Source organism: Ylistrum balloti, unplaced genomic scaffold (genome assembly GCF_031769215.1).
Source record: "Ylistrum balloti isolate Yb309-2 unplaced genomic scaffold, AGI_CSIRO_Ybal_v1 Utg369562, whole genome shotgun sequence".
In the NCBI taxonomy this organism is placed as follows: domain Eukaryota; kingdom Metazoa; phylum Mollusca; class Bivalvia; order Pectinida; family Pectinidae; genus Ylistrum; species Ylistrum balloti.
Genome location: NW_026781862.1, coordinates 637,155 through 656,929, shown reverse-complemented (window position 1 = coordinate 656,929; position 19,775 = coordinate 637,155). Strand labels below are relative to the sequence as shown.

The 19,775-nt window shown below is 34.2% G+C and overlaps 2 protein-coding genes across 2 annotated transcripts; one reads left to right on the top strand and one right to left on the bottom strand.

Annotated features, from left to right (window-relative positions):
• The first annotated feature begins 338 nt into the window (after nt 1-338).
• On the top strand, nt 339-4,195 carry LOC132547790 (uncharacterized). Its single transcript, XM_060211629.1, has 3 exons — nt 339-538; nt 1,400-1,507; nt 4,009-4,195. Exons 1-3 carry the CDS (start codon nt 339-341, stop codon nt 4,193-4,195), a joined length of 495 nt encoding a protein of 164 aa, XP_060067612.1.
• Nucleotides 4,196-11,844: 7,649 nt separating this feature from the next.
• Nucleotides 11,845-18,978, bottom strand: LOC132549165 (transport and Golgi organization 2 homolog). The gene is made up of 8 exons (XM_060213116.1): nt 18,940-18,978; nt 17,168-17,395; nt 16,292-16,408; nt 14,621-14,738; nt 14,356-14,420; nt 13,143-13,299; nt 12,883-12,999; nt 11,845-11,986 (listed from the first exon to the last, which is right to left on the bottom strand). The coding sequence occupies exons 2-8, from the start codon at nt 17,307-17,309 to the stop codon at nt 11,845-11,847; spliced, it is 858 nt and encodes a 285-aa protein (XP_060069099.1). The 5' UTR covers nt 17,310-17,395; nt 18,940-18,978.
• Between the last annotated feature and the right edge of the window lie 797 nt (nt 18,979-19,775).

The following is a 19,775-nucleotide window of genomic DNA, read 5'->3' as shown; positions in this document are numbered from 1 at the left end:
ATAAATAAAATAAAATAAATAAGAATAAAAAAAAGAAACATATGTTCAATTAAATATTATATTCAAACAATAAAAAATGGGAAAATACACAACGGATACCAAGTACATATAGACATCCGATTTATGAATGGTTGACAGGACTACATGAATGTATATAATGTAAATTGTCCAGAGACCAACGGAGACGGGTTATAGCACTAATGTCTAGTACATACATAGTAGTATAAAAGTGACACAACCGTAACATCAGAACAGGGACTTCATGATGTAAAATCGAGGTTTGAAATATTCTCACGAAGTCTTGAATGTACACCGTGTCAGCTTTTGGGAGGTGAATCATGTATGTTGGTGAAGAGTTTAACTCACGTGAAGAACTAGAAGCACGTGTGGTCTCGCTCTGCCAACATTATACATCCAATACCCAAGGCTTCATAGATAATACTGGGCAAGAGAAAAAACGTGTAAGATTTAGGTGTTATCAAGACGGGAGTATACGTGTAAACGTCATCACAAACCGTGAACTAAGTCATCAACAACGGTGAGTAACCATGGTAATGACCTTTCTGTACTCATAACAGATACTGTGATGTTCGTGGCGGCGATCCATAACGTTTTAGTATTTACAGTTGCGACATCGACTAAGTTGCATGGTCAGGACTACTTTTTCTGTCCCACACTTTCTCTTGTTTCTGTGAGTTTGCCTTCTTATTTCCTAAAAATTAAACAACCTTTGCTAAATGTGGGCATTTGCCATATATCCTGTTCGTCAGCATCATACCTAAAGATTGCCTCCCGGAAACAACATTTCAAACTTTACAAAATATGATAGCGTTTCGTTTAACATGACAATGTTAATTGTAAGAATCTATCTTATCGTGACTGCAGTAAGATATTTCATTGCAACAGCTAGTAGAAATTGTTAATAAATGGCCGAATTACCGGTGAATACAGATTTTCATTGGCACTGGTTTTCCGTGACTCTCCGCCCAGACAACCAACAAGTCTATACAATAATTCCATTCATTGTTCACTGCATAAACTCCCTGGTCCTTCAGACGTTTGGTGTTTGAGTGCATCATTTATATTGATCACCGATAATGCTCTCTTATCCTGTTTCTACGATTTCTGTTTTCTAATACCTACCATAACTTGTTTTCTACGGTCATGCAGATAGATATTTTATATTGTTGTCAAGTCTTCGATTTCGTCGAACAATCACAAATGATGAACATCGGTAAATCTATACTTATTTAAAAGAAACAATTCGTCGCAGGCACGTAAATCATCTTCAGTTTCATCAGTTTTTCGTGTCTTACCAAACTTAAACTAAGATATCACGTGCAAGTCAATATATATTTATCTCAACTAGTTCCAGTTGTGATATATTTTATATTTACAGAACCGTGGCGTCACTGTGCCATTTTGAAATCGTAACTATGACGACCAAAGAGAATGGAACATATGTCGTCATGACAGCGAACCTTGAACATGATCATGCTATTTGTCAGTAAGTCCAGTACTACAACTGTTATGTATACTTCATTGGTTTGTCCATGATGCAAAAGATCAGGGTGTGATTTTCACGAATATTGTGAAATGGACTATTAAATTAGCAAATGATGTTATCTTACATGGGACTATTTTCGTGCGATTTCAATCCGCCCACGAATGCATGAAAAAAAGAACTCCTCCTGGAAAATAACCCTAGTTATTGGTAACTGCCATGATACTGCCTGCAGTACTATTAGATAGAGCGAGTTTCTGTGTAGACAAGTCTAGTTATTGGTAACTACCATGATACTGCAGTACTATTAGATAGAGCGAGTTTCTGTGTAGACAAGTCTATTTATTGGTAACTACCATGATACTGCAGTACTATTAGATAGAGCGAGTTTCTGTGTAGACAAGTCTAGTTATTGGTAACTACCAGGATACTGCAGTACTATTAGAACTAGAGCGAGTTTCTGTGTGGACAAGTCTAGTTATTGGTGACTACCATGATACTGCAGTACTATTAGAAAGAGCGAGTTTCTGTGTAGTTATTGGTAACTACCAGTCTAGTGTATCTAGTTAATGGTAACTACCATGGTACTGCAGTACTATTAGATAGAGCGAGTTTCTGTGTAGACAAGTCTAGTTATTGGTAACTACAATGATACTGCAGTACTATTAGATAGAGCGAGTTTCTGTGTAGACAAGTCTAGTTATTGGTAACTGCCATGGCACTGCAGTACTATTAGATAGAGCGAGTTTCTGTGTAGACAAGTCTAGTTATTGGTAACTACCTCGGTACTGCAGTACTATTAGATAGAGCGAGTTTCTGTGTAGACAAGTCCAGTTATTGGTAACTACCATGATACTGCAGTACTATTAGAAAGAGCGAGTTTCTGTGTAGACAAGTTTAGTTATTGGTAACTACCATGATACTGCAGTACTATTAGATAGAGCGAGTTTCTGTGTAGACAAGTCTAGTTATTGGTAACTACTTCGGTACTGCAGTACTATTAGATAGAGCGAGATTCTGTGTGGACAAGTCTAGTTATTGGTGACTACCATGATACTGCAGTACTATTAGAAAGAGCGAGTTTCTGTATAGACAAGTCCAGTTATTGGTAACTACCACGGTACTGCAGTACTATTAGATAGAGCGAGTTTCTGTGTAGACAAGTCTAGTTATTGGTAACTACCATGATACTGCAGTACTATTAGATAGAGCGAGTTTCTGTGTAGACAAGTCTAGTTATTGGTAACTACCATGATACTGCAGTACTATTAGATAGAGCGAGTTTCTGTGTAGACAAGTCTAGTTATTGGTAACTACCATGATACTGCAGTACTATTAGATAGAGCGAGTTTCTGTGTAGACAAGTCTAGTTATTGGTAACTACCACGGTACTGCAGTAGTATTAGATAGAGCGAGTTTCTGTGTAGACAAGTCTAGTTATTGGTAACTACCACGATACTGCAGTAGTATTAGATAGAGCGAGTTTCTGTGTAGACAAGTCTAGTTATTGGTAACTACCATGATACTGCAGTACTATTAGATAGAGCGAGTTTCTGTGTAGACAAGTCTAGTTATTGGTAACTACCATGATACTGCAGTACTATTAGATAGAGCGAGTTTCTGTGTAGACAAGTCTAGTTATTGGTAACTACCTCGGTACTGCAGTAGTATTAGAAAGAGCGAGTTTCTGTGTAGACAAGTCTAGTTATTGGTAACTACCATGATACTGCAGTACTATTAGATAGAGCGAGTTTCTGTGTAGACAAGTCTAGTTATTGGTAACTGCCATGGTACTGCAGTAGTATTAGATAGCGCGAGTTTCTGTGTAGACAAGTCTAGTTATTGGTAACTACCATGATACTGCAGTAGTATTAGATAGAGCGAGTTTCTGTGTAGACAAGTCTAGTTATTGGTAACTACCATGATACTGCAGTACTATTAGATAGAGCGAGTTTCTGTGTAGACAAGTCTAGTTATTGGTAACTACCACTGCAGTAGTATTAGAAAGAGCGAGTTTCTGTGTAGACAGTAGTTATTGGTAACTACCATGATATTAGATAGAGCGAGTTTCTGTGTAGACAAGTCTAGTTATTGGTAACTACCATGATACTGCAGTACTATTAGATAGAGCGAGTTTCTGTGTAGACAAGTCTAGTTATTGGTAACTACCATGATACTGCAGTAGTATTAGATAGAGCGAGTTTCTGTGCAGAGGAGTCCAGTAAAGCATAACGTAGAGCGAGTTTCTGAATTTACAATTCCTGTTATTGAGTATAAATGTTTTTGTTGTAAATTGTTAAAAGGACATACAAGACAATAGCATGTTAATACAAATTTAAGTTGGATACAACACATCCAAAAAATGAACTAAACCGCATCATACAGTTACTTCGTTCTTCTGGTGCTCGTCAGTGATGCTAACTGCCTAAGTTTGATATTACGTTGTATTTTGTTCTAGTGTTAAGTCTCAGACGATTTATTTCTGGTTTTATTCGTCATTTCAGAGAGATTTACTTCCAGTATCCAAACATACGACGTATGCAGAAGAGAAGAATATGGCACCAGCTGAATAAAGACCAATTAGAGGAAGTTATTGAGTGGCTGAACACAGACACATCAAACCATCCAACTCTCCAGCGTTTGTACACGCTGTTGAAAATGTCTCAAAAACGCGAAGTTCACTTATCTTAAATTCATTACACCTACAGGTGGTGAGGTCTCAGCTGGCGAGTCAAAGAGACAACAAAGAGATTTGAAACCAATTAGTGGACAATCAGTACAACCAGAACTCTTTTCTTTTCTTCAGGTCCCACCCTTCTTTCTTCTTCTTTCCTCACCAACTCTATTTTTCTTTATTGTTCTTAATTGAAATAGTAAATTGTCTTTGTGTATATATCGTATGTTCCTGCCATCACGTGCTATATATATATTAAATAATTTGTGTTGTATTTTCGGGAGAAGGCCTGGTAAGTTGTAAGAACTTGTGCCTAATCCTTTTCTTTGTTTATCAATAAAATGTGTTTGAATGAATGAGGAGACGAACAAGTAGTTCAAACTGTTTAATTACTCTATCTAGATTGAAATAAAGTATCAATGATTTGATTGGTCTATTTTTTCTATTTAGTCGAAATGGAGATTTATTTATGACACCCCTAGAAGATTGGACCTAAAAATTATGTTGTCTTTGATAATAGCTATTATCTTTGATCATAATGGAGACTACATACATAGCATTATGTATAACGATCTGTCATACCAGACAGGAGTGTTCAAACAAATGGTTGATAAAGAATGCATCTAGATATATACATGTATTTGATAGGGTGCAAACAGCAGTGATGGTAAGTGGCAGCGACCAGCTGATTGTAGAACCAGATATCGTTTAATTCATTCATGGTTCAATGTACGGACTGTATATCTGTCTCCAATAATCAACGGATTAGAAAATAAATTAGAATGGCTTCTCGAACAGGATATGTTGATCTCGATATATCTGTTTCCGGGTACGTTTCAGTCACAAGACCGTAGGTAGATAAGCCATGTTAACGTCTATATCGTTATCGAAAACAACAGCATTATCAGTGTACAAATTTCAAAACTGGGTAACATAAGTGCATGCTAGATACAGTGTTAAATATATGGACCACGAAAACGAACACAGACAGCTGAATTATATAATTGTAAAAGGTGGAGGGATCTCAAAATTTACAGAAAGAAAACATGAAACCGATGACTTAGCGTATACTGACCCCCGCATTGTCTCCGTGACAAGGCAGTGAAATTTACTACTCGTTTTTAAATTTCACAATATATACGTCTGATTCAGAAATGATCCCATTTAAAGACGACTGCTGATCGTCTGGGTATATAAACCATTGAAAGATTTCCCCGACTGTTGGTGGACGTGGATTAAACCTCCTGTCACACGGCTAACACGATTTACTGTCATGTTAATACAGTTTTATGGCTTGTACAAGTGCATAATGTTCACAACCTGAATATTGGACACACGTACAACAAGGAGCAACATTATAGAGGATCTTAAATATTTTTCATGAGTTTTTAAGGTTTTCCGTTTATTTAACTTTTGCGAGCCTTGGCAAGCAAAAATCGATACTTCCGGACGAGCTTCACAAAATCCACATGAAGTAAAACTTATTTAATGTTCTTTTTTATTTCATAACTCAGGAAAGTTTTATTTTGACAGGTTTAAGTGAAAAAAGGATGGCGGACCAAATCAATCGAAGCTGTTTTGTTACAAATACTAATTTACTAGATAATTTGATGGATTGTGTGATTAACATGAGAAAAGTCGTTACATTTTTGTTATTTGTTTTGTATAGACAAATTTGGACTGATAAACGTGAGCCTTTAAATCTACCTTCTGTTGCTGTAATTTACTTTCTGTTGCAGTTATCTGCCTTCTGTTGCAGTAATCTACCGTCTATTGCTGTATTTTACTTTCTGTTGCAGTTATCTGCCTTCTGTTGCAGTAATCTACCGTCTGTGGCTGTAATCTACCTTCTGTTGCAGTAATTTACTTTCTGTTGCAGTAATCTACCTTCTGCTGCAGTAATCTAACTTCTGTTGCTGTAATCTACATTCTGTTGCAGTAATCTACCGTCTGTTGCTGTGATTTACTTTCTGTTGCAGTAATCTACCTTCTGTTGCTGTAATCTACCTTCTGTTGCTGTAATCTACATTCTGCTGCAGTAATCTAACTTCTGTTGCTGTAATCTACATTCTGTTGCTGTAATCTACATTCTGTTGCAGTTATCTACCGTCTGTTGCAGTAAACTACCGTCTGTTGCTGTAATCTACCTTCTGTTGCAATAATCTGCCTTCTGCTGCTTTAATCTACATTCTGTTGCAGTAATCTACCGTCCGTTGCTGTAATCTACCTTCTGTTGCTGTAATTTACTTTCTGTTGCAGTAATCTGCCTTCTGCTGCTGTAATCTACCTTCTGTTGCTGTAATTTACTTTCTGTTGCAGTAATCTACCGTCTGTTGCAGTAATCTAACTTCTGTTGCAGTAATCTACCTTCTGCTGCTGTAATCTACCTTCTGTTGCTGTAATTTACTTCCTGTTGCAGTAATCTGCCTTCTGTTGCAGAAATCTACCGTCTGTTGCTGTAATCTACCTTCTGTTGCAGTAATCTACCTTCTGTTGCAGTAATCTACCTTCTGTTGCTGTAATTCACCTTCTGCTGCAGTAATCTACCTTCTGTTGCAGTAATCTACCTTCTGTTGCAGTAATCTACCTTCTGTTGCTGTAATTCACTTTCTGTTGCAATAATCTACCTTCTGTTGCTGTAATTTTCTTTCTGTTGCAATTATCTGCCTTTTGTTGCAGTAATCTACCGTCTGTTGCTGTAATCTGCCTTCTGTGGCTGTAATCTACCTTCTGTTGCTGTAATTCACTTTCTGTTGCAGTAATCTACCTTCTGTTGCAGTAATCTACCTTCTGTTGCTGTAATTCACTTTCTGTTGCAGTAATCTACCTTCTGTTGCTGTAATCTACCTTCTGTTGCTGTAATCTACATTCTGTTGCAGTAATCTACCTTCTGTTGCATTAATTTTATATTCTGTTGCTGTAATCTACCTTCTGTTGCCGTGAAGGCAAATATCATTGGGTGTAGGAGACTCAATATTATGAAAATGGGGAGGGGGTAGGGAAATGGGTTCTTAACATCTCCAAAACTTTTGGGAAAAATAAACAATCTGTGCCATATACATGTCTTGATGTGAAAAATGAAATATCCAGGTGAACGCCATTAGCCTCTTGTTGAAAATTTAGTATAACATTCTCGTATCAAAATGATTTATTTTCTTTATAAAAGCAACATATAACATTATTACATATACTATATTGTTCATAACTAGCAATTTGATATTGTGTACTATTCAAATGTAAATGATTTAAACGGACTCTATATAATGACTCACTGATTGGAGAAACAAGTCCTGATCCTATGTATATACAACAATCTACAACTGTAGAAAGCACAGGGAAAGTTTTTATCAAACGGTTAAAATTCGTTAGCTGGTATCAACATTCCGTTTTCAAAAATTCATTTAACTGCCCTTATCCTGTTGGGACACTTGTTTTTGCCACCAAAAGAGGCACACTCATTAAAGTTTCCAATAAAAACACAGTCGCAATCCAATCTGTAGGTACTAGCAGTTCAATTTTATGAGGAAAGTGTATATACAATAACTGATATGACAAGCTCAAAATCATTTAAAGTGTATATAGGTCTTTGAAAAAGAAAATAAAAAAACAAAATAAAAACTAGTCAAAATTAATCTTTATTATTGAATCGAACATAAAGTTTTTCAAATTATCAAAAATCACTATGAAAATTATTTCTATGTCATTAAAATGGAAAATTATATAGGACCAGAATTACCAAATATGGTCACAACTGTGCTACAAGTATAAAGATATATCTTACTGAGAAACAAGGTATTGTCGTTTGAGGTAGAGATTATATAGTAATTAATAATATTTTAATGTTCACACATTTAAACACAAACTTCTAAATTGATTTCATTTAACATTCCCGAGATTAAACATTACAAAAATATGAGATATTTTACAGAAATGTCTCACTTTGTGTCACAGAATGTTGAGGGACTGTATGTTAATTACTAAATGATCCATCTAAAGTATTTTATTTTCAAGTTGTAATTCAAAGTAAAGGAAAATGGCCTGTACACAATAAAAATATTTATCTGTCAAATTTTGTTATATTTTATGAACATGTAATATCACAAGTTGCAAAAATTGAGATGTCACAGGTCATTCTCTTAATTTTCAACATTCTATATTTTTTTCAGTTTTTCAAGTAAAAGCAATTTATGGAAGATTTAAAGATATATAATAAGTAAAAATACTGTCTAAATGCAGAAATTGATCAAAAGCAATATTTCTTCTGAAAATATGGCATTTGGAATGTTTTTGGAAAATTACGGGATGCAGTACAGCCTTTCATTGTTCATGAGGAAGTTTCTAGATTGACAACAGGGACCAAGAATACTATTACCAAACAGAAAGTGAAAAAAACAAAGAAAGCTTCCGTGTGACACACTTGTCACACAATAAGTACCAAACAGAGGGAAAGGCAGTAGTGAGCTATTTGTTTCTCTGTAGACTGCGCCCATTCTGGGTAATATGTCCTGCAGACAGAGATAGAGAAATGTACTTATGTAAAACTTGTGAAAACATGAAGATGATGGCTGAAAGTTTATTTTAAAATGCAGCAATTAAGATGACAGATATCTATATACTGTCTGTGTGTGACATCAAGAGCACAAAATGTATCTACAACAAACGTAAATCTTGTACCAAGAAATGTGTCAGCAAAATAAATATTGACAAAAGACATGGGGACAATGGGCATCTGTTACTGAGGAATGAGTCATGAAAACTAGAGAGAGAAAACAACAGTAACAATGAAAGAAATTGAAAGCAGTAAAGTAAAAGATACTATTGAAGAATTTCACATCCACTAATGGAACAAAAACAAGGTTCACCAATACAACATCAACAACCAGTTCCAGTGTTATAGGCATTCTACAACCTTTCTGATAATGAATGCTTAGTACATGTAGACTTCGCAGTGTAGAAAATGATTAAAGAAATCCAAAGCATGCATTTTGGTGCAACCAAACCGCAAAACTCTTAACACATTGGATAGTATTATACTGAAAAGGCAAAACCAAGAACATTTTGTTCAGTATCTGATTCTTTACACCACAGACCATCTGCAGTATGGAGTTATCCTGTTCTCCATGATATACTATGAGAAAATCTAACTGTGAAATACCTTTAATTTTTCAAAAATAGTCCTGTTACTCAATATCGACAAAAAAGCAATTTCTACCTAGTTTGAACAAAAACCTTCAAATCTTACAGCTTAATGAGATCTTCCTGGAACGTCCATGAGGCAGGCCATGGATAAGGGATTACAGACGCTGTAGGAGGATCCATAAAACAAACAGCTGACAGATTGGTCAGGCATAGACAGGAAATACTGAGTGTCGAAACATTAGTTAATGCACTAAAGGAAGAATAGTCTAATTGTGCATTAACACAGAAAGTTGGTGTCAATGACAGCAATAGCACATCCAGAGTTAGAGAAAGTGGTGATGCAGTCAGTATCATTGAGAGTGTTAGCACAAAGTGTTAGCACATCCAGAGTTAGAGAAAGTGGTGATGCAGTCAGTGTCATTGAGAGTGTTAGCACAGAGTGGTTTCATCAGGATGGAGTAACAGGAAGTGGAAACGAGTTAAGTAAGACAGAAGGTTATAAAACTGAGGTTGGTTGTACAGATGATGTTCTATTTAATCTGCATGTTATAACCAGAAATAGTTCTAGAGGAAAATAGGTTATCGTCATTATGATGGAATTCTTTATCCTGGAAAGATATTGAAAGTGAATGGAAAGAATGAGGCTCATGTAGAGTGTATGTACAAAGTAAATCACACAGAAATCTTGTGGCCGAAGAAAAAGGACAAATGTTGGTACACACTAGAAAATATTCAGGTAATATTACCAGCTCCAATTGAAATTGCAGGACTTCCTGGTCTATACACTATCAAGCTGTAGGAGTAAATCATTTCCTCGGCCTGACTTGTTAGTATTCATCAACACTACAATAACTGCAAGATAGTTTTTGTTTATCTTGGTTTTTTCGGCTACTACTTTCTCTTGCGTTCATGACTTCAAATAAAGCAAGGAAAGATGTGTACTTCTTGTTATTAGTGTTTTATCATAATGAAATGTTAATCATGTGACAGAAATGTCCTTCCTGTTATAGAAATGTTCATCCTGTGACAGAAATGTCCATCCTGTGACAGAAATGTCCTTCCTGTTACAGAAATGTTAATCCTGTGACAGAAATGTCCTTCCTGTTACAGAAATGTTAATACTGTGACAGAAATGTCCTTCCTGTTACAGAAATGTTAATCCTGTGACAGAAATGTCCTTCCTGTTACAGAAATGTTAATCCTGTGACAGAAATGTCCTTCCTGTGACAGAAATGTTCATCCTGTGACAGAAATGTTCATCCTGTGACAGAAATGTCCTTCCTGTGACAGAAATGTTCATTCTGTGACAGAAATGTCCTTCCTGTTACAGAAATGTTCATCCTGTGACAGAAATGTCCTTCCTATTACAGAAATGTCCTTCCTATTACAGAAATGTCCTTTCTGTTACAGAAATGTTCATCCTGTGACAGAAATGTCCATCCTGTGACAGAAATGTCCTTCCTGTTATACAGAAATGGTTTTGAAAATACAGGCTAGGGTAAATGAGAAGTATTTTGAATTAACTTGATCGTAAGATTGTGTGTACCTCTGTTAGATCCAAAATATAATGCACCTCATATATTCTCTTCATAAAATATTGTTAAATCCTTATTTTATACAAGATCAAGAGAAAATCAATGATTATAAAACTAGAGTCCTAAGTTGAGTATGTCTGTGTTAATTAACATCAAACAACAAAGGCAATTATATCAATAACAACATGTTTGCTTAAAATCATTTTTAAAACAGAAAATGAAAATTTGTAAATTATTCATTTCTGAAAATTCTCTTCAATATGACATTTTTTACTTAAAAATAACATTTTTCCTGAATTGGGACAAAATTGAAGTGTGAAAATTAAAGGGTAATGAAATAATCATAATTCTAGTGCACTGCCCTCCTTCTCATTGAGATTTTCAACCTTTTGTTTTGTATTGATATCTCTCATAGTTTTAGTGGTAATGCTCCAGACAAATTTTAAGTAATGAAAAACAACAAAGGGCCATAACTTCAAAATTGTGCAAGAAAGAGTGATGGTTATTGTGCATTGCCTTTCACCTTGTTGAGATCTGTTGAGATTGTTGATGAAGTTTCATGTTTCTACCTCTTAAAGTTTCAGTGTAATGCTTTGGACAAAATTTAAATATTAAAAAATAACAAAGGGCAATAACTCTTAACTTATTCAAAAGAAAGTAAGGATTCTGGTGCTCTGCACTTCTTGTTTATATCTATCTACCTATGAAGTTTAATGTTGATTCCTCTGATAGTTTCACTGTAATCCTCCGGACAATTTAAGTATGAAAAATAACAAAGGGCAATAACTCCTAAATTGTTCATAAGAATGTTTAAAACATAAGTATATTTATTTTAAGTTGCTAAATACACTAAGCAAAAGAGCTATGATATGTTATTCGGAAAAAACCTTGGATAAATATTAACAATTGGAGTCTCCTGAATGAATTTAATATCACATTTCATACGATTTTGGTGACTTAATGAAGTAAAAAAATAAATAAACAGGACAATATCACAGTTTGTTCTGAGGCATCACTTGAAACTTGTAGGACTTTGTTTGGCAGTCAGGGTTTTCTGGGTCCACAGGGATTTTAAATGTCCGCTCGATGTACTCACATTCTCCAAATTTGTCTACAAGTAATATTGTGTTGGTTCTGAAACAGAAACGGTAAAATCACAATGCTGATTCCTTTATAAGAAATAATTTGGTTCAATTGTGTGCAGCAGGTCTGAAAACTACATCAGAAAATATAAGTATATGAAAGGATACTTGTCTACTTATAGCTCAGATTTAGGCATTTAGTAGCTTAGAGAAAGCATCACAAAATGATATAAATCCTGTTATGGTTCCATCAAGTGCAGCAGTGAAGAAAATGGCCAGGTGTATGACCAAAATCCCTCAAGAAATTAAGCTACATGTTCTAGAATGTTGACAGTAGAACTAAAAGTAGTAATAGTAGTGACTTTAACCTTGACCCTAAAACCTTGAAACTCAAACTTGTTTGTGATAATATGGTCCTTTATGTGAATGTGATGTTTAAGGTTTAATAACCAGAATCCAACATTTATCATCTTTTATATGTACATATCCCAGAATCCTATATTTATCATCCTTTATATGTACATATCCCAGAATCCTACATTTATCATCTTTTATATGTACATATCCCAGAATCCTACATTTATCATCCTTTATATGTGCATATCCCAGAATCCTACATTTATCATCCTTTATATGTACATATCCCAGAATCCTACATTTATCATCCTTTATATGTACATATCCCAGAATCCTACATTTATCATCCTGTATATGTACATATCCCAGAATCCTATATTTATCATCCTTTATATGTACATATCCCAGAATCCTACATTTATCATCCTGTATATGTACATATCCCAGAATCCTACATTTATCATCCTTTATATGTACATATCCCAGAATCCTACATTTATCATCCTTTGTATGTACATATCCCAGAATCCTACATGTACCATGACTTTCTCAATTACAGGTTGTCCATGGTGTTATTGTAAGGTCACACACCTTGTGCCATATCTGATGGATGGGGACCAAACAAATGCTGCACTCCTCTCCAGGCGGATATCATCTGGAGTATAACTTATAATAGCTTGTTTCAGTAATTGTTTATCATCTGGAAACCTGTCAACAACAGAAATACCACATGATCAGCTTTGTCATATCTCATTTTGTATGCTTCATAATCACTTCAAGAAAGCCAAGCCATCAATGGCACCATTTCATTCAACTCATTGCATACAACCGAGTGACACAAAGCAACTGACCTAGTTGAGTCACACAGGATGTCCAGGAGAGACTTGACCAACGTGTCCTTGTCTGTTTTCCTGCCGTGGTTTTTGACGACCTTGGTGAAGGCGGCCTGGCCATGGACAGACTTTTGCCATGGCTCATCCATGGTTGAATTATCACAGCTATACACTCCTGGCAATGATCAATTTTGTCAAAAGAAGCATTTCATCAATCTGTTGGGGCTCGAAAATCTGTCTTACCTGAATAGCAGTTTTCAAGATATTTACATATATTTTATATATTTCAAATGTATTACATGTAGAGCTCAGATTGTGACATTCCAATTAAATCATTAACTTATTGAATTACTCCATATTAGAGATGTACATGTATAATTACCAACATTGTGTGTAAATGCAGTTGTATAGCCGTCAAAGAAAAAAAGTCCGGAAATTTTTTTACAGAGAATGAAAATATTGTAGTTCTTTCATCACAACCAATAAGTAAAATTATGTGTGACAATTTCATGACTACACTGTCACTGTCATCAGACATTATCACCAGTGTGAAGCATTTTCACACCAAATACAGCATGAAAGACTGTTAAGTACTGGGCCTGTACTAAATAAACAGGAGTGCTTCACACTTTCATTTGTCTAAAGAAAGTGATAGTGTAGACATGTCACACATTCCTTTCTAACTGGTTGTGATATAAGAACCTCTAATACATATGTTACCAACCTGCAGAAAATATTCCATGGGGGACAACTTTTTTAATAAGACAGCAAGTTTTATGTCTTTCAAGGTTAATGATGGAAATTGATTTCAAATGGAAAGACAATATGATGTGTCAGACATAAGCAATTGAAATAACCATTACAAAGGGAACCAGTGGCATCTGAGATGTATACAGTGGAATTGTGAATGGTTGGCTTACCATTGGGAAAATAATCTGTTATGTCAGGTGTTTACAATGAAATTGTGAATGGTTGGCTTACCATTGGGAAAAGAATCTGTTATGTCGGGTGTTTACAATGGAATTGTAAATGGTTGGCTTACCATTGGGAAGAGAATCTGTTATGTCAGGTGTTTACAATGGAATTGTAAATGGTTAGCTCACCATTGGTAACCGAATCTGTTATATCGGTTGTTTTACAATAGTATTGTGAAGCATTTGCTTACCATTAGGAAAGAAACCATTTTATGTCTGGTGTCAACAATAGAAATGTGACATCTAGGTCTGCTTACCATTGGGAAGATTCCTTAATGTGTTTGTTTTGTTGTTGTAGTAGCTAAGACGTGTTGTATTTGGTCTGAAATCAGAATCAGAAGTATTAAAAATACTGTTAATGACATAAATCTTTCAAGCTTATCTTTTTTTAAATTTAAGAGACTATTTAGAACCTGATTTTTTGTCCAGAACAGTTAAGGAAGGGTTATATCACAAATAGAGAGCATGATATTCATTCTTTTACAATTCAGGTAGATCATAACACATTACTTGTGTACTTACCTGATGTCTGCAAGAATTAAGTTGAATTGGTTGAACTCCTGGTGGATTGGCATGATCTTCTGTGTTATATACTGGTCATCAGTTAGGTCTCCTTTCAAGTAATCAATGATCAGTGAACCTGGAAGTGAATGTCACCATAACACAAATAAATATAACAATAAAACAGATAAATATACCAATATCATAGGCAGATATAGCAATAACACAGGTAAGTATAACAATAACAGAGGTAAATATAGCAATAACACAGGTAAATATTGCACAAGCAAATTAAGCAATAACACAGGTAAATTTAACAATAACACAGGTAAATATAACAATAACACAGGTAAATATAACAATAACACAGGTAAATATAACAATAACACAGGTAAATATAACACAGGCAAATTTAGCAATAACACAGGTAAATATAACAATAACACAGGCAGATAAAGTAATAACACAGGTAAGTATAACAATAACAGAGGTAAATATAGCAATAACACAGGTAAATATAGCACAGGCAAATTTAGCAATAACACAAGTAAATTTAACAATAACACAGGTAAATATAACAATAACAGGTAAATATAACAATAACACCGGTAAATATAACAATAACACAGGTAAATATAACAATAACACAGGTAAATATAACAATAACACAGGTAAATATAGCACAGGCAAATTTAGCAATAACACAGGCAAATTTAGCAATAACACAGGTAAATATCACAATAACACAGGTAAATATTACAATAACACAGATAAATATAGCAATAAGACATGTAAATATAACAATAACACATGTAAATATAACAATAACACAGGTAAATATAACAATAACACATGTAAACATTACAATAACACAAGTAAATATAACAATAACACAGGTAAATATAACAATAACACAGGCAAATATTACAATAACACATGTAAATATAATAATAACACAAGCAAATATTACAATAACACATGTAAATATAACAATAACACAGGCAAATATAACAATAACACAGGTAAATATAACAATAACACATGTAAATATAACAATAACACAGGAAAATATAACAATTACACAGGTAAATATCACAGGTAAATATAACAATAACACAGGCAAATATTACAATAACATGAGTAAATTTAACAATAACACATGTAAATATAACAATAACACAGGCAAATATAACAATAACACAGGTAAATATAACAATAACACAGATAAATATAACAATAACACAGGTAAATATAACAATAACACAGGTAAATATTACAATAACACAGGCAAATATAACAATAACACATGCAAATATAACAATAACATGAGTAAATATAACAATAACACATGTAAATATAACAATAACACATGTAAATATAACAATTACACATGTAAATATAACAATAACACATGCAAATATTACAATAACACATGTAAATATAACAATAACACAGGCAAATATTACAATAACACATGTAAATATAACAATAACACATGTAAATATAACAATAACACATGTAAATATAACAATAACACATGTAATTATAACAATAACACATGTAAATATAACAATAACACTGGCAAATATTACAATAACACGAGTAAATATAACAATAACACAGGTTTGTCCACATGACATCATCTGATGTCATTGAATTCTACAATTAGTGTAGCTTAAAATAAGTATTTACCTCTACCAGATTTGGTTTTATCCAGGTTACCCAAGATGTTGAGAAGTACTCCTACTTTCCCAACTTTTGATACGGCCATCCAAGTGCCCCCTTCCCTTCCTGGTTCCATATCAACACCTGCAAATAATTAGAATTAATTGGTAAGATATGTTCTAAAAATAGGCTCTAGAATATGAAAGTGCATTAACTTGATACATATACATATATACAGTGGTGGAATCACACAATGTGTAATGTATGCACGAAAAAAAAATCGGATGAAATAAGTTACTGCAGATTTGTGCAGTTCTATTGCACAACTGTGCGATTTTATTGCCATATATATAAATTTAGGAATTACTTACAGATAAGTGTGGGAAAGGATTTATTATTTCTAAATATATAAGAGCACAACTAAGTATATTTCCTAATTAAGACACGAGTTGAACATTTGTAGAACTATCAGATACAGACTGAACATTTTGATACACTCGTCGTAAAGAATGGACTACCTTTTTGTCACAGCAAAGACTCATCTAAAATCTCATATTGTCAGAAAGGAACTCTTATTTTAATTACTCTCATTTTTCTATCATTTTATGAACAAAAAATTTACACTCAGATAAATCTTAAGTATGTTATGTTTGTGTTTCTTTCTGGTAAAAATGATACTGATTTGGAATCTGTAGCTTAGTATCTAATTTTGATTATTTGAATAATATCTGAGGAAAATTTTAACCACATGAAGTTAAATTCAGATCACTAGTACAGGTGTAATGACCAATAGAGAGAAGGAAGAAATCACCAAACCAGGAAACAAGAACTTGAATCTCGGATGGCTAAACTCCAGACAAAAATATTAACATCACTTAAATATTATAAATATTTGTCACTTACCACTGATTATTTCGCCTTGGGGCCCCCAGAATTCTGCCAGATTTGTTGGTCTGTCCCAAAACTCATCTCGATTATCAGCAATAATTAGACGATAGTCATCATCAGCAGCTGTGTCACACACATACACAAAGAGGAGGCACATGGTTGACAGTTTAATGTGAAAGCAAGGGTCAAAAAGGTCAGAGGTCAAAGGTATTGTCTGTGGATCATCATCAGCAGTGACATCTTCTGTAATAATAGTACACTTGTCAGTAAGACAAAATGCTGGTAACAGTTTTCATCACAAAGTCCACAAAACTGTCAAATTCATATATATGATTCCATTAAAGTATTTGTAATTCAATTGATAACAATAGTTGAACTGCCTGTGTACAAAACTATTATAATCAAATGTCACATTTCAGATAAAAAACAATTGTTTTCAACGGTTAAAACTGACAATAGATTATGTTATTATTGTGTAAATGATTACATCTCCCGGACTCCAAATCAAAAGAAACAAAATTTCAAAATGGTAAAATTTTGAAATCATTTATCTTTTGTCACTACAGAAAATAATGGGAATTATAGATTTATAAATTCTATCTAGTTTTTGATTGGTGCTAGGGTAATTTTGAAGAAAAAACTATATAGTCTGACACTATCTCTAGACCCGGCACCGACGTTATCACGCCTACTCTTTTTAAGACAAGTCAATACAGGGGGATCTTAAGAGTGGACAATCCTCACATGGGCCACCATTTTGAAAGCCTTTCGAATCACACTAAGTTTAATTCATCACATAACAAATGGTTAGTTTTGTGCAGGTGAATTTGTTTTTTGTTGTCCCGTTTTGAAAGCCTTTCGAATCACACTAAGTTTAATTCATCACATAACAAATGTCGTTTGCTTTCTGTGATTCCAACTCTATTCTTCCAAATACACCTATTTGCTATACCAACTTTTTCTGCTTGTTATGATTTGTGATAATATGCTGAATCAGAAGGATTATGAAAGGTACGATAAGTTACGTTGAAATAGAAAGTGTTATGATAGGCTGAGATTATCTAAAATTAATTTAAGATCACAGAGTATAGATGATGATGAATTTGTCTCATCTCCGTGACTCTGCCCGTCACCGGACATTTTCTAATCGATGTGTGTCGATTCTCTGGCAACGTTCAGAGTACAGATGTTAGCCCGATTTTATGTACCTGACAGTCTTGTGAATCACAAGAGTCAGGACATTTGCATAATTAAACCATTTATTCAAAATCAACAATTACACTTGAATGTAATTATATTTACAGAGTAACTGCCTTTCTCATAGATAAAATAATAACTAGGAATGAATGGCTATCACTTAAAATCATTTTTTTATTAGTAGTCAAATGATTTAACAGAAATAGAAAACGTTTACTTCACGTTACTTAAAGGGGGATAACTCTAAAGAAAATCTTCACATAGTAAAATTGTCAACAAATTTACTCTTACAAGTAAAACTTACAAAGCGAAGTGTTAGTAAAATCAATGTTAATTGTCGTATCATTTTACTTCATAACCCCGTGTCATTTTATCGATTTATATCAGGGAAACAAAACCATATATGCCAATATGTATTTGCAGTTCCTGTAAAAAAATGGCTGACCTCCAAATCATCATAGATATATAAAACACTACAAGTTACAACAGTTTGGCCTCGTATCCGCAATTGAAACCAAGGAGGTATTTTCCAACAATAAACTTTGTTACGAACCTTAATGTGTCGTTACTATTACACATGTGGGACCTACCTCTACGTGGTCAAAACATCTCGTGATCAAATGCAAAGTGAAAGTAAAGACTATTCGGCAAATCTCGGCTGATTCCGATACTCCATGTAACTACGTACGCAATCTGCCGAGATGTAACGAGTGTAGAGAGACCGCGGAGCAACAAAACGCGAGAAATTTGATAGCTTCATGAAACCTTGGTAGCTTTATGAACATAAAAATATGTAGCCTAATAGATATGTACGTTGATATTTGAAACAAGATTTACAACTTATATCAAACCTTTTCCCAGTAGAACTTGAATATATACAACACGTGAGAGAGAAAGAGAGGGAGGGAGGAGGGGAGGGAGAGAGATGTAGGTAACAAGTCTTTATTATCGATACATACAAAGTACATTTGTATTGTATAGATAAGTATATATATATTTAAGGATGAGTTGAGATTATTGGGGGTATATAACTACAGCTGAACTTGAACTCTGGTAAGTTGATAAACCGGCGTCTATAAAAGTCACTTGTCAACACAAGGGTGAGCTTCATTCCTTAAGGAATTTTCATCAAAAGTTCGAGTCTCATGTTTTTTAGGTCAAAGTTATTGTTACTATTTTCCAAACTTTTTGTCAGCGTTCTAACACCGTCATTCTTTGAGGGATTCTCATCAAACTTCACACACATAAATGATCTATGGCGAGTCTGAATTCAGGTTTGTTGGGTCAATCCTTTCAATGAATTACAGCAAAACAGTTTGCGAAGCATACTGTTTCCATCTGGAAGAATTGTGCACACATGATAATTTATCACGGAAAACCGTATAGAATGCCGTGTGGTTAAATAATACGACGATATGTACATCAT